Source organism: Oncorhynchus keta, chromosome 18, assembly GCF_023373465.1.
Source record: "Oncorhynchus keta strain PuntledgeMale-10-30-2019 chromosome 18, Oket_V2, whole genome shotgun sequence".
Classification (NCBI taxonomy): Eukaryota; Metazoa; Chordata; class Actinopteri; order Salmoniformes; family Salmonidae; genus Oncorhynchus; species Oncorhynchus keta.
The window spans coordinates 52,425,348-52,440,351 of record NC_068438.1 but is presented as its reverse complement, the minus strand read 5'-3'; the positions used below and the strand labels follow the sequence as shown (position 1 = coordinate 52,440,351).

At 47.9% G+C, this 15,004-nt stretch overlaps 1 protein-coding gene across 16 annotated transcripts in view; it reads right to left on the bottom strand.

Moving 5' to 3' along the window:
* The window catches only part of fndc3a (fibronectin type III domain containing 3A), a 172,868-nt gene that overhangs the window by 81,855 nt on the left and 76,009 nt on the right, over positions 1–15,004 (bottom strand). For all 16 annotated transcript variants that reach the window (XR_008069170.1, XR_008069171.1, XR_008069156.1 and 13 more), the window contains one exon: positions 2,154–2,230. Coding sequence is in view for 1 of the 16 variants with exons in the window: in XM_052468767.1 (XP_052324727.1) it covers positions 2,154–2,230 (77 nt within the window). In the remaining 15 variants the exon portion in view is untranslated. The remainder of the gene's footprint in view (positions 1–2,153; positions 2,231–15,004) is intronic.

Genomic DNA, 15,004 nt, shown 5'->3' with positions numbered 1-15,004 from the left:
CTGTATAAGCATCTACAGAGCCTTCAGTATTCGTGCCTGCTGTCTGTATAAGCATCTACAGAGCCTTCAGTATTCATGCCTGCTGTCTGTATAAGCATCTACAGAGCCTTCAGTATTCGTGCCTGCTGTCTGTATAAGCATCTACAGAGCCTTCAGTATTCGTGCCTGCTGTCTGTATAAGCATCTACAGAGCCTTCAGTATTCATGCCTGCTGTCTGTATAAGCATCTACAGAGCCTTCAGTATTCATGCCTGCTGTCTGTATAAGCATCTACAGAGCCTTCAGTATTCGTGCCTGCTGTCTGTATAAGCATCTACAGAGCCTTCAGAAAGTATTCGTGCCTGCTGTCTGTATAAGCATCTACAGAGCCTTCAGAAAGTATTCGTGCCTGCTGTCTGTATAAGCATCTACAGAGCCTTCAGTATTCGTGCCTGCTGTCTGTATAAGCATCTACAGAGCCTTCAGTATTCATGCCTGCTGTCTGTATAAGCATCTACAGAGCCTTCAGTATTCATGCCTGCTGTCTGTATAAGCATCTACAGAGCCCTCAGTATTCATGCCTGCTGTCTGTATAAGCATCTACAGAGCCCTCAGTATTCATGCCTGCTGTCTGTATAAGCATCTATAGAGCCTTCAGTATTCATGCCTGCTGTCTGTATAAGCATCTACAGAGCCTTCAGTATTCATGCCTGCTGTCTGTATAAGCATCTACAGAGCCCTCAGTATTCATGCCTGCTGTCTGTATAAGCATCTACAGAGCCTTCAGTATTCATGCCTGCTGTCTGTATAAGCATCTACAGAGCCCTCAGTATTCATGCCTGCTGTCTGTATAAGCATCTACAGAGCCTTCAGTATTCATGCCTGCTGTCTGTATAAGCATCTACAGAGCCCTCAGTATTCATGCCTGCTGTCTGTATAAGGATCTACAGAGCCTTCAGTATTCATGCCTGCTGTCTGTATAAGCATCTACAGAGCCTTCAGTATTCATGCCTGCTGTCTGTATAAGCATCTACAGAGCCCTCAGTATTCATGCCTGCTGTCTGTATAAGCATCTACAGAGCCTTCAGTATTCATGCCTGCTGTCTGTATAAGCATCTACAGAGCCTTCAGTATTCATGCCTGCTGTCTGTATAAGCATCTACAGAGCCTTCATAAAGTATTCGTGCCTGCTGTCTGTATAAGCATCTACAGAGCCTTCAGTATTCATGCCTGCTGTCTGTATAAGCATCTACAGAGCCTTCAGTATTCATGCCTGCTGTCTGTATAAGCATCTACAGAGCCTTCAGTATTCATGCCTGCTGTCTGTATAAGCATCTACAGAGCCTTCAGAAAGTATTCGTGCCTGCTGTCTGTATAAGCATCTACAGAGCCTTCAGTATTCGTGCCTGCTGTCTGTATAAGCATCTACAGAGCCTTCAGTATTCGTGCCTGCTGTCTGTATAAGCATCTACAGAGCCTTCAGTATTCATGCCTGCTGTCTGTATAAGCATCTACAGAGCCTTCAGTATTCATGCCTGCTGTCTGTATAAGCATCTACAGAGCCCTCAGTATTCATGCCTGCTGTCTGTATAAGCATCTACAGAGCCCTCAGTATTCGTGCCTGCTGTCTGTATAAGCATCTACAGAGCCCTCAGTATTCATGCCTGCTGTCTGTATAAGCATCTACAGAGCCCTCAGTATTCGTGCCTGCTGTCTGTATAAGCATCTACAGAGCCTTCAGTATTCATGCCTGCTGTCTGTATAAGTATTCGTGCCTGCTGTCTGTATAAGCATCTACAGAGCCTTCAGTATTCGTGCCTGCTGTCTGTATAAGCATCTACAGAGCCCTCAGTATTCGTGCCTGCCGTCTTATTCCACAGCTTGTTGTGTTACAGCCTGAATTCAAAATGGATTTAAAAAAAAACATGTTTTCCTCACCCATCAGCACACAATAACTCATAATGACAGAAAAAAAATCTAAATTTAATACATTTTAAATTCAGGCTGTAATGTAACATAATATAAAAAAGGTCAAGGGGCCAGAGTACTTTCTGAAGGCACTGGACATTACAAAGGTGAAATCCAATTTAAATTGTAGGTGTGTGTTTGTGTGTCCACGAGACAGGAAGAGAGGGAGAGCATACCCGTGAAACAGGAAGAGAGGGAGAGCATACCTGTGAAACGTATCCAGGAGGCACATATATTGGAGGCACTGAACCATTAGGGGACATCATGGGAACCTGAGCAGGGCCTACAGAGGAAAAGAGACACATCAATAAGGATTAAAACAGGTGTCATATATGTATCCCCCACCCTCTGTCCCTCCCCAGCCCCCACCCACCCTCTGTCCCTCCTCAGCCCCCACCCACCCTCTGTCCCTCCCCAGCCCCCCACCCACCCTCTGTCCCTCCCCAGCCCCCACCCACCCTCTGTCCCTCCTCAGCCCCCACCCACCCTCTGTCCCTCCCCAGCCCCCACCCACCCTCTGTCCCTCCCCAGCCCCCACCCACCCTCTGTCCCTCCCCAGCCCCCACCCACCCTCTGTCCCTCCCCACCCCCCACCCTCTGTCTTCCGTTGGTTCAATAGAGAATTTTCTAACAATCTCAATGTGGCCCGCAAGCCTCATCCAACAGTCCGAACGATGCATCACAATGGCAAGTCCACTCAGTCAATATCAGTCTCCTGGAGAGACTATCGATGTACATCAGAGGCATTTTCTAAAAAAAAAAATCCATCAAAGTTTCAAAATGAGCCTCTCAGATAAGTCTACTACACTGTTAGCGGAACAGACAACTTTACAGGGAGTTCTGAGGAATAACAGCGATCCTCACTGTGTCTGAGGCGGTTATGGATTCATCCCAACGGTCACCGGAATCCTCACGTAAAGGCACCGGCTAGGTAATAGGGAGTCATTTGGGATGCATTGAACCGCAGCTAGCAGAAACTGACAGCTCAGCAGATTGGAAGAGAGGGAGGGAGGGAGAGAGAGAGGGGAGAAAGGGAGAAGGAGAGAGAGGGGAGAGAGAGAGAAGAGAGAGGAAGGGGGAGAGATAGAGAGAGAGAGGAGAGAGAGATAGGAGAAAGGGAGAAGGAGAGAGGAGAGAGATAGGAGAAAGGGAGAAGGAGAGAGAGGGGAGAGAGAGAGAAGAGAGAGGAAGGGGGAGAGAGAGAGAGAGAGAGAGAAGAGAGAGAGAGAGAGAGAGAGAAGAGAGAGGAAGAGAGAGAGAGAGAGAGAGAGGAGAGAGGAAGGGGGAGAGAGAGAGAGAGAGGAGAGAGGGGGGGGGAGAGAGAGAGAGAGAGAGAGAGAGAGAGAGAGAGAGAGAGAGAGAGAGAGGAGAGAGAGGAAGGGAGAGAGAGAGAGAGGAAGGGGGAGAGAGAGAGGAAGGGGGAGAGGAGAGGAGAGGGGGGAGAGAGGAGAGAAAGGGGGAGAGAGAAAGGAAGAAGGAGAGAGGGGGAGAGAGAGGGGGGGAGAAGGAGAGGGGAGAGAGGGGGAGAACGAGAGAGAGGGGGAGAAGGAGAGGGGGAGAGGGGGGGGGAAGGAGAGAAAGGGAGAACGAGAGAGGGAGCACTCTGCCAAGCTGGCACTTCAACACATTCCTGCACTGTGAACGCAGGAGATAAACATGAAAACGAAAGTCCACACACACACACACACACACACACACACACACACACACTAACCTCCCGACTGTCCTGGCGACAGAGCGTTTCTGTTCATATTGAACGTAGAAGGAAGACGGAGAAAATACAGGTAAAATAGTTGCCTTTTAGTTAGGCTTAGAGGCCCTCATACAGAGACAGGCTCGTACTGTGCTATTCTATCCTCGCCCCTCCCCCCACTCCCCCTGAGTGGTCAGAATAGGCCCCTCCTACCAGTTGTGGAAGTACACATCAGCAGTCAGGACAAAGAACACTTCCGTGTTATGTCTCCTAATCTTTTGAATGGGCTTTACGATTATATCATCAAATTCATGAAAACAATGGTAATTTCAGGGATACGGTCGCTGGGGGAAGTTTACACACTTTGCCACATTAAATTTACTTTGGATAATTCTTCCTATCAATCTATGAAAAACTTAAGTCCACATTTTGAAAAAGTCAAAGAAAATGTATATAAATCATCCAAGTTAGAAATTAAATTAGAAACATTAAAAGGAGGATGTTTTGTTAATGACTTAATACTTGGTGGAAGCAACCAGGCATCAGAGCGGTTCGTCTTTTTGAATACGATTCTACCAACCTTACACAACTGTTCCAGCAACATACACCGAGTGGACAAAACATTAAGAACACCTGTTATTTCCATGACAGAGACTGAGTGGGCAAAACATTAAGAACACCTGTTATTTCCATGACAGAGACTGAGTGGACAAAACATTAAGAACACCTGTTATTTCCATGACAGAGACTGAGTGGGCAAAACATTAAGAACACCTGTTATTTCCATGACATACACTGAGTGGACAAAACATTAAGAACACCTGTTATTTCCATGACAGAGACTGAGTGGACAAAACATTAAGAACACCTGTTATTTCCATGACGTACACTGACCAGGTGAATCCAGGTGAAAGCTACGATCCCTTCTTGATGTCACCTGTTAAATCCACTTCAATCAGTGAAGATGAAGGGGAGGATGACAGGTTAAAGAAGGATTTTTAAGCCCTGGGACAATTGAGACATGGATTGTGTCTGTGTACCATTCAGAGGGTGAAAGACAAAATATTGAAGTGCCTTTAAAACAGGGTATGGTAGAAGGTGCACCGGTTTGTGTCAAGAACTGCAACGCTGCTGGGTTTTTCACGCTCAACAGTTTCCTGTGTGTATCAAGAATGGTCCACCACCCAAAGGACATCCAGCCACCTTCACACAACTGTGGGAAGCATTGGAGTCAACATGGTCCAGAATCACTGTGGGAAGCATTGGAGTCGACATGGGCCAGCTTCCCAGTGGGAAGCATTGGAGTCGACATGGGCCAGCCTCCCAGTGGGAAGCATTGGAGTCGACATGGGCCAGCTTCCCAGTGGGAAGCATTGGAGTCGACATGGGCCAGCCTCCCAGTGGGAAGCATTGGAGTCGACATGGGCCAGCTTCCCAGTGGGAAGCATTGGAGTCGACATGGGCCAGCCTCCCAGTGGGAAGCATTGGAGTCGACATGGGCCAGCCTCCCAGTGGGAAGCATTGGAGTCGACATGGGCCAGCCTCCCAGTGGGAAGCATTGGAGTCGACATGGGCCAGCCTCCCAGTGGGAAGCATTGGAGTCGACATGGGCCAGCCTCCCAGTGGGAAGCATTGGAGTCGACATGGGCCAGCCTCCCAGTGGGAAGCATTGGAGTCGACATGGGCCAGCCTCCCAGTGGGAAGCATTGGAGTCGACATGGGCCAGCCTCCTAGTGGGAAGCATTGGAGTCAACATGGGCCAGCCTCCCAGTGGGAAGCATTGGAGTCGACATGGGCCAGCCTCCTAGTGGGAAGCATTGGAGTCAACATGGGCCAGCCTCCCTGTGGGAAGCATTGGAGTCAACACGGGCCAGCCTCCCAGTGGGAAGCATTGGAGTCGACATGGGCCAGCCTCCCAGTGGGAAGCATTGGAGTCGACATGGGCCAGCCTCCTAGTGGGAAGCATTGGAGTCAACATGGGCCAGCCTCCCAGTGGGAAGCATTGGAGTCGACATGGGCCAGCCTCCCAGTGGGAAGCATTGGAGTCGACATGGGCCAGCCTCCCAGTGGGAAGCATTGAGTCGACATGGGCCAGCCTCCCAGTGGGAAGCATTGGAGTCGACATGGGCCAGCCTCCCAGTGGGAAGCATTGGAGTCGACATGGGCCAGCCTCCCAGTGGGAAGCATTGGAGTCGACATGGGCCAGCCTCCCAGTGGGAAGCATTGGAGTCAACATGGGCCAGCTTCCCAGTGGGAAGCATTGGAGTCAACATGGGCCAGCCTCCCAGTGGGAAGCATTGGAGTCGACATGGGCCAGCCTCCCAGTGGGAAGCATTGGAGTCGACATGGGCCAGCCTCCCAGTGGGAAGCATTGGAGTCGACATGGGCCAGCCTCCTAGTGGGAAGCATTGGAGTCAACATGGGCCAGCCTCCCAGTGGGAAGCATTGGAGTCGACATGGGCCAGCCTCCTAGTGGGAAGCATTGGAGTCAACATGGGCCAGCCTCCCTGTGGGAAGCATTGGAGTCAACACGGGCCAGCCTCCCAGTGGGAAGCATTGGAGTCGACATGGGCCAGCCTCCCAGTGGGAAGCATTGGAGTCGACATGGGCCAGCCTCCTAGTGGGAAGCATTGGAGTCAACATGGGCCAGCCTCCCAGTGGGAAGCATTGGAGTCGACATGGGCCAGCCTCCCAGTGGGAAGCATTGGAGTCGACATGGGCCAGCCTCCCAGTGGGAAGCATTGGAGTCGACATGGGCCAGCCTCCCAGTGGGAAGCATTGGAGTCGACATGGGCCAGCCTCCCAGTGGGAAGCATTGGAGTCGACATGGGCCAGCCTCCCAGTGGGAAGCATTGGAGTCGACATGGGCCAGCCTCCCAGTGGGAAGCATTGGAGTCAACATGGGCCAGCTTCCCAGTGGGAAGCATTGGAGTCAACATGGGCCAGCCTCCCAGTGGGAAGCATTGGAGTCGACATGGGCCAGCCTCCCAGTGGGAAGCATTGGAGTCGACATGGGCCAGCCTCCCAGTGGGAAGCATTGGAGTCGACATGGGCCAGCCTCCCAGTGGGAAGCATTGGAGTCGACATGGGCCAGCCTCCCAGTGGGAAGCATTGGAGTCGACATGGGCCAGCCTCCCAGTGGGAAGCATTGGAGTCGACATGGGCCAGCCTCCCAGTGGGAAGCATTGGAGTCGACATGGGCCAGCCTCCCAGTGGGAAGCATTGGAGTCATGTACTTTTTGGTCAATCTACTCAGATGTATTATTTTCAATACAAACAAAACAGATGATGTAATGTTTTTAAAACAACACATGTGTTCGTAGTAAGAAGTAATCTGGTGTTTTATTTCCAGTCTTGAAAACAAAAATTTCACATGACACACACAAAAACAAAAAAAAAAGTTTGCCTGCCCCTTTAAGGGCAGGAGATTACCGTGGCGATGCAACTCGAGTCATGTGCAGGATCGTCGCAGGTGAAATGTACTGGTCACAGGGTTTTTGGGTTACTTCTAATGTGCGCCGCAGCTGCCACAACACGACCTCTTTAAAAAAAGATGTACTTCACTGTGACCTACTGCTGACTATCAAGCAGTCTGTTGCTTAGTGGGTGAGTGGTGGGGAGGGTCAGAGGATGGGTAGGGGGTGTTATAGCAGCTACGTTCCTACATCTAGTGGAAAACCTTCCCAGAAGAGTGGAGGCTGTTATAGCAGCAATGTTCCAACATCTAGTGGAAAACCTTCCCAGAAGAGTGGAGGCTGTTATAGCAGCGATGTTCCAACATCTAGTGGAAAGCCTTCCCAGAAGAGAGGAGGCTGTTATAGCAGCAATGTTCCAACATCTAGTGGAAAACCTTCCCAGAAGAGTGGAGGCTGTTATAGCAGCAATGTTCCAACATCTAGTGGAAAACCTTCCCAGAAGAGTGGAGGCTGTTATAGCAGCAATGTTCCAACATCTAGTGGAAAACCTTCCCAGAAGAGTGGAGGCTGTTATAGCAGCAATGTTCCAACATCTAGTGGAAAACCTTCCCAGAAGAGTGGAGGCTGTTATAGCAGCAATGTTCCTACATCTAGTGGAAAACCTTCCCAGAAGAGTGGAGGCTGTTATAGCAGCGATGTTCCTACATCTAGTGGAAAGCCTTCCCAGAAGAGTGGTGGCTGTTATAGCAGCAATGTTCCAACATCTAGTGGAAAGCCTTCCCAGAAGAGTGGAGGCTGTTATAGCAGCGATGTTCCAACATCTAGTGGAAAACCTTCCCAGAAGAGTGGAGGCTGTTATAGCAGCAATGTTCCTACATGTAGTGGAAAACCTTCCCAGAAGAGTGGAGGCTGTTATAGCAGCAATGTTCCTACATGTAGTGGAAAACCTTCCCAGAAGAGTGGAGGCTGTTATAGCAGCAATGTTCCTACATCTAGTGGAAAACCTTCCCAGAAGAGTGGAGGCTGTTATAGCAGCGATGTCCCAACATCTAGTGGAAAACCTTCCCAGAAGAGTGGTGGCTGTTATAGCAGCAATGTTCCAACATCTAGTGGAAAACCTTCCCAGAAGAGTGGAGGCTGTTATAGCAGCGATGTTCCAACATCTAGTGGAAAGCCTTCCCAGAAGAGTGGAGGCTGTTATAGCAGCTAGTGTAGACTCACTATGTCAACATGGGGTAAATCACCTAGTTAGTACATCTCCGCTATGTCAACATGGGGTAAATCACCTAGTTAAGTAATCCTTCTCACCCCCCCTAAAAAGATTTAGATGCACTATTGTAAAGTGGCTGTTCCACTGGATGTCATAAGGTGTATGCACCAATTTGTAAGTCGCTCTGGATAAGAGCGTCTGCTAAATGACTTAAATGTAAATGTAGTTAGTACATCTCCACTATGTCAACATGGGGTAAATCACCTAGTCAGTACATCTCCACTATGTCAACATGGGGTAAATCACCACTATGTCAACATGGGGTAAATCACCACTATGTCAACATGGGGTAAATCACCTAGTTAGTACATCTCCACTATGTCAACATGGGGTAAATCACCTAGTTAGTACATCTCCACTATGTCAACATGGGGTAAATCACCTAGTTAGTACATCTCCACTAATGTCAACATGGGGTAAATCACCTAGTTAGTACATCTCCACTATGTCAACATGGGGTAAATCACCTAGTTAGTACATCTCCACTATGTCAACATGGGGTAAATCACCTAGTTAGTACACCTCCACTATGTCAACATGGGGTAAATCACCTAGTCAGTACATCTCCACTATGTCAACATGGGGTAAATCACCTAGTTAGTACATCTCCACATGGGGTAAATCACCTAGTTAGTACATCTCCACATGGGGTAAATCACCTAGTTAGTACATCTCCACATGGGGTAAATCACCTAGTTAGTACATCTCCACTATGTCAACATGGGGTAAATCACCTAGTTAGTGTCGACTCACTATGTCAACATGGGGTAAATCACCTAGTTAGTACATCTCCACTATGTCAACATGGGGTAAATCACCTAGTCAGTACATCTCCACTATGTCAACATGGGGTAAATCACCTAGTTAGTACATCTCCACTATGTCAACATGGGGTAAATCACCTAGTTAGTACATCTCCACTAATGTCAACATGGGGTAAATCACCTAGTCAGTACATCTCCACTATGTCAACATGGGGTAAATCACCTAGTCAGTACATCTCCACTATGTCAACATGGGGTAAATCACCTAGTTAGTGTAGACTCACTATGTCAACATGGGGTAAATCACCTAGTTAGTACATCTCCACTATGTCAACATGGGGTAAATCACCTAGTTAGTACATCTCCACTATGTCAACATGGGGTAAATCACCTAGTTAGTACATCTCCACTAATGTCAACATGGGGTAAATCACCTAGTCAGTACATCTCCACTAATGTCAACATGGGGTAAATCACCTAGTCAGTACATCTCCACTATGTCAACATGGGGTAAATCACCTAGTTAGTACATCTCCACTATGTCAACATGGGGTAAATCACCTAGTTAGTACATCTCCACTATGTCAACATGGGGTAAATCACCTGATGATCCAGGACGGGGTAGCAGTAGCAGAGAACACTACAGTTGCTCGATATCCTGTTGGGTTTCCATGGAGAGGAAAGATGACAGGGTCACAGTCACACTAACCAGGGACACACACACACAGCTGGGTCACTCTACCCTATAAGCACATCTGAATGAAAACAGCCCTGTCTCCTCTATCTACCACTGCAGTATGTGGACAAAAGGATAGGATCGAAGTAAGCTCCCTTTGTGTAATTTGTAATAGGCTAAATGCTAACTGGTATATTGACTTTGTAAGAAATTCCATAAAATGTTTCATAAAAATGTATGATTATTTTAAACATCTACACTACATGACCAAAAGTATGCTTCAAACATCTCATCATGGGGCATTAATATGGAGTTGGTCCCCCCCCCCCCTTTGCTGCTATTACAGCCTCCACTCTTCTGGGAAGGATATCTACTAGATGTCGGAACATTGCTGTGGGGACTTGCTTCCATTCAGCTACAAGAGCATTAGTGAGGTCGGACACTGATGTTGGGCGATAAGAACTGGCTCGCAGTCGGCGTTCCAATTCATCCCAAAAGTGTTCGATGGGGTTGAGGTCAGGGCTCTGAGCAGGCTAGTCAAGTTCTTCCACAAAGATCTCGACAACCCAATTCTGTATGGGCCTCGCTTTGTGCACGGGAGGCATTGTCATACTGAAACAGGAAAGGGCCTTCCCCAAACTGTTCCCACGAAGTTGGAAGCACAGAATCGTCTAGAATGTTATTGTATGCTGTAGCGTTAAGATTTCCCTTCACTGGAACTAATGGGCCCGAACCATGAAAAATAGATCCAGACCATTATTCCTCCTCCACCAAACTTTACAGTTGGCACTATGCATTCGGGCAGGTAGCGTTCTCCTGGCATCCGCCAAACCCAGATTAGTCCGTCGGACTGGCAGATGGTGAAGCTTGATTCATCACGCCAGAGAACCTGTTTCCACTGCTCTAGAGTCCAACGGAGGCGAGTTTTACACCCCTCCAGCCGATGCTTGGCATTGCGCATGGTGATTTTAAGCTTGTGTGCGGCTGCTCGGCCATGGAAAACCATTTCATGAAGCTTGGTGACATTGCTTCCAGAGGCAGTTTGAACTTCGGAATGAGTGTTGCAACTGAGGACAGACAATCTTATACACATCGACGGGACAGTAGTGGAGAAAGTGGAAAGTTAAGTTCCTTGGCGTACACATCACGGACAAACTGAAATGGTCCACCCACACAGACAGCATAGTGAAGACGACGCAACAGCGCCTCTTCAACCTCAGGAGGCTGATTAAATTTTGCTTGTCACCTAAAATCCTCACAAACCTTTACAGATGCACAATCGAGAGCATCCTGTCGGGCTGTATCACCGCCTGGTACGGCAACTGCACCGTCCTCAACTGCAAAGCTCTCCAGAAAGGAGTGCGGTCTGCACAACGCATCACTGAGGGAAAACTACCTCCCCTCCACAACACCCAATGTCACAGGAAAGCAAAAAAGATCATCAAGGACAACAACCACCCGAGCCACTGCCTGTTCACCCCACTACAATCCAGAAGGCGAGGTCAGTACAGGTGCATCAAAGCTGGGACCGAGAGACTGAAAAACAGCTTCTATCTCAAGGCCATCAGACTGTTAAAGAGCCGCCACTAACACAGAGAGGCTGCTGCCTACATACAGACTCAAATCATTGACCACTTTAATAAATGGATGTAATAAAGGTATCACTAGTCACTTTATATAATGACACTTTAATAATGTTTTCATACCCTACATTACTCATCTCATATGTATATACTGTATTTTAAACCATCTATGCCGCACAGCCATCGCTTATTCATATATCTTCATGTACATATTCTTATTCCATCCCCTTACATTGAGTGTATCAGGTAGCTGTTGGGGAATTGTTAGAATTGTTGTTGTACATGACCATCTGATCATTTATCACTCCAGTGTTAATCTGCAATATTGTAATTATTCTCCTACCTCCTCATGCCTTTTGCACACAATGTATATAGACTCCCCCTTTTTTTTCCTACTGTGTTATTGACTTGTTAATTGTTTATTCCATGTGTAACTCTGTGTTGTCTGTTCACACTGCTATGCTTTATCTTGGCCAGGTCGCTCGCAGTTGCAAATGAGAACTTGTTCTCAACTAGCCTACCTGGTTCAATAAAGGTGAAATAAAAAAATAAATAAAATTACTTGTTCGATATTACTGCATGGTCGGAACTAGCAGCACAAGCATTTTGCTACACTCGCATTTAACATCTGCTAACCATGTGTGTGACCGATAAAATTGTATTTGATGACCAGGTGGCGAATCGCATCTCTGCATGTCTGGCAGACATATCAGTGTGGATGACGGATCACCACCTCAAGCTGAACCTCAGCAAGACGGAGCTCCTCTTCCTCCCGGGGAAGGACTGCCCGTTCCATGATCTCGCCATCACGGTTGACAACTCCATTGTGTCCTCCTCCCAGAGCGCTAAGAACCTTGGCGTGATCCTGGACAACACCCTGACGTTCTCAACTAACATCAAGGCGGTGTCCCGTTCCTGTAGGTTCATGCTCTACAACATCCGCAGAGTACGACCCTGCCTCACACAGGAAGCGGCGCAGGTCCTAATCCAGGCACTTGTCATCTCCCGTCTTGATTACTGCAACTCGCTGTTGGCTGGGCTCCCTGCCTGTGCCATTAAACCCCTACAACTCATCCAGAACGCCGCAGCCCGTCTGGTGTTCAACCTTCCCAAGTTCTCTCACGTCACCCCGCTCTCTCCACTGGCTTCCAGTTGAAGCTCGCATCCGCTACAAGACCATGGTGCTCGCCTACGGAGCTGTGAGGGGAACGGCACCTCAGTACCTCCAGGCTCTGATCAGGCCCTACACCCAAACAAGGGCACTGCGTTCATCCACCTCTGGCCTGCTCGCCTCCCTACCACTGAGGAAGTACAGTTCCCGCTCAGCCCAGTCAAAACTGTTCGCTGCTCTGGCCCCCCAATGGTGGAACAAACTCCCTCACGACGCCAGGACAGCGGAGTCAATCACCACCTTCCGGAGACACCTGAAACCCCACCTCTTCAAGGAATACCTAGGATAGGGATTTAGATGCAAGTGGCTGTTCCACTGGTTGTCATAAGGTGTATGCACCAATTTGTAAGTCGCTCTGGATAAGAGCGTCTGCTAAATGACTTAAATGTAAATGTAAACAGCAAAAATATGTAATAACACAGAAAAATCTACCAAAACAAAACTACTATATCAAGATGAACATCACCAAACGCTGTGAATACAACTGACAAACAGGGGAAACATTGGATGATCGCCACTCCCGTTCTGTGAGCTTGTGTGGCCTACCACTCCACGGCTGAGCCGTTGTTGCTCCTAGACGTGTCCACCTCACAATAACAGAGCACTTACAGTTGACCGTGGCAACTCTTAACAGGGCAGAAATTTGACAAAACTGACTTGTTGGAAAGGTGGCATCCCATGACGGTGGCACATTGAAAGTCACCGAGCTCTTTAGTAATGCCATTCTACTGCCAATATGGAGATTGAATGGCTGTGTTCTCGATTCTATACACTATCGGCAAAGGGTGTGGCTGAAATAGCCGAATCCACTCATTTGAAGGTGTGTCCAAATATTTTTTTGTATATATATATATATATATATATATAATGTATTTAGATAATCAAAGACCCATTGGCTAGACTGAGGAAATAGTCTACATGATGAGCTACCTGTGAGTCACTCAGTATTTCCAACTGTAGAACAAAAGGTTGTATAACAGACAAAAAGAAAATAGGGAGAGGCATCATCCTCAGGGAGCTAACAGGGAGCATCCCTCTACCTGATCGTCTCCTTTAATTGTCTTCTCCTGTCCTCTTCCCTCATCTCCTACTCTGCCATACAGACTCTCTCCACACAGACAGCCATTGATTTTCAGATGAAAGATTATCATGTTGTACGGAAGGCAGGAGAGCACACCCTGCCTTCAACCATCGACTCTGGCTTTGAGGTAAACAGATAACGTTGTCGTCACGTCAGCTCGCCACAGCCTCAACTACAGACATTACTGATGGAAGGGGGGCGAGGGAGAGAGAGCTTCCTTCACTGTAGTTAGCAGTGCCACAGCAGAGCAACAGGCTAGTAGTTAGCCTAGCTGGTGATGGGAGGAGATTGGGGTGCTAGCCTATGGTACAGCAGCTAGCCTACATAATCAGTATAATTCCCTTGTCCTGGCTGCCAATCGCTGTGCTCCGAAGCACCTCTCACTCCCATGGCTCTCTCTGACGCCTTCACTGATCAGAAGGAAGCGCAGCTACCAGTGACGGAACGCGAAGCGCCCTTCGCGACGCAGCAATGCGCACACAGTAGTAGGCTAAACGCGAGAGAAGAGTTCAAGGTTCAACAACTAGCATGGGTTGCTAATATGACTAGGATTGTATTTTTGGCTACTGGACAACGGAATAAAGTTGATTTGAAAACCAATATAACGTGAGAAATACTGATTTTGTAAACAGAGTGTTCATAAAATAATCCCCTTGACATTCCTATGGTCGGAATTTGGCTCGGCTACTTTGAAACACGGCAAGACATGCCTCATAAAATTGTTTATACCGGTTGCAAGACCCACTGGTTGATGCTTATTGATAAAACCCTCTTAGGCCTCACTCCCTCCTATCTGAGATATCTACTGCAGCCCTCATCCTCCACATACAACACCCGTTCTGCCAGTCACATTCTGTTAAAGTTACCCAAAGCACACATCCCTGAGTCTCTACGCTGTTTATTATCTACACCGGGTATTCTCGGTCTTCTTGGGGCCAAACGTGATACACATTTTTTTATATAATTATCTTCACATTTTCTAACAGTCCATTTATATTTTCCAACGGGGCTATATATTTGGGTGCGTTTTTTTTCTCTCGAACTGAGTAGGCCTCATTTCACTGCCAAAGGTAAAATGAAACCATCTAGCAAAATAACAATAATAATGTCAAATAATTAACATCCATTCACGTTAACCGTTAACTCTCTCGCGGGAATTCCACTAACGGTCTGGAGTAGCCAAGCGTAGCTGTTTCATTCTGTTTGCTCAAACATGGATAAATGGCCCGCGTCCATACACACACAAACCAGCTCTACTGGTAGTACTGCTACTGTAACAGTATAATTTTAAACCGTCCCCTCGCCCATACCCGGGCGCGAACCAGGGACCTTCTGCACACATCGACAACAGTCACCCACGAAGCATCGTTACCCATCGCTCCACAAAAGCCACAGCCCTTGCA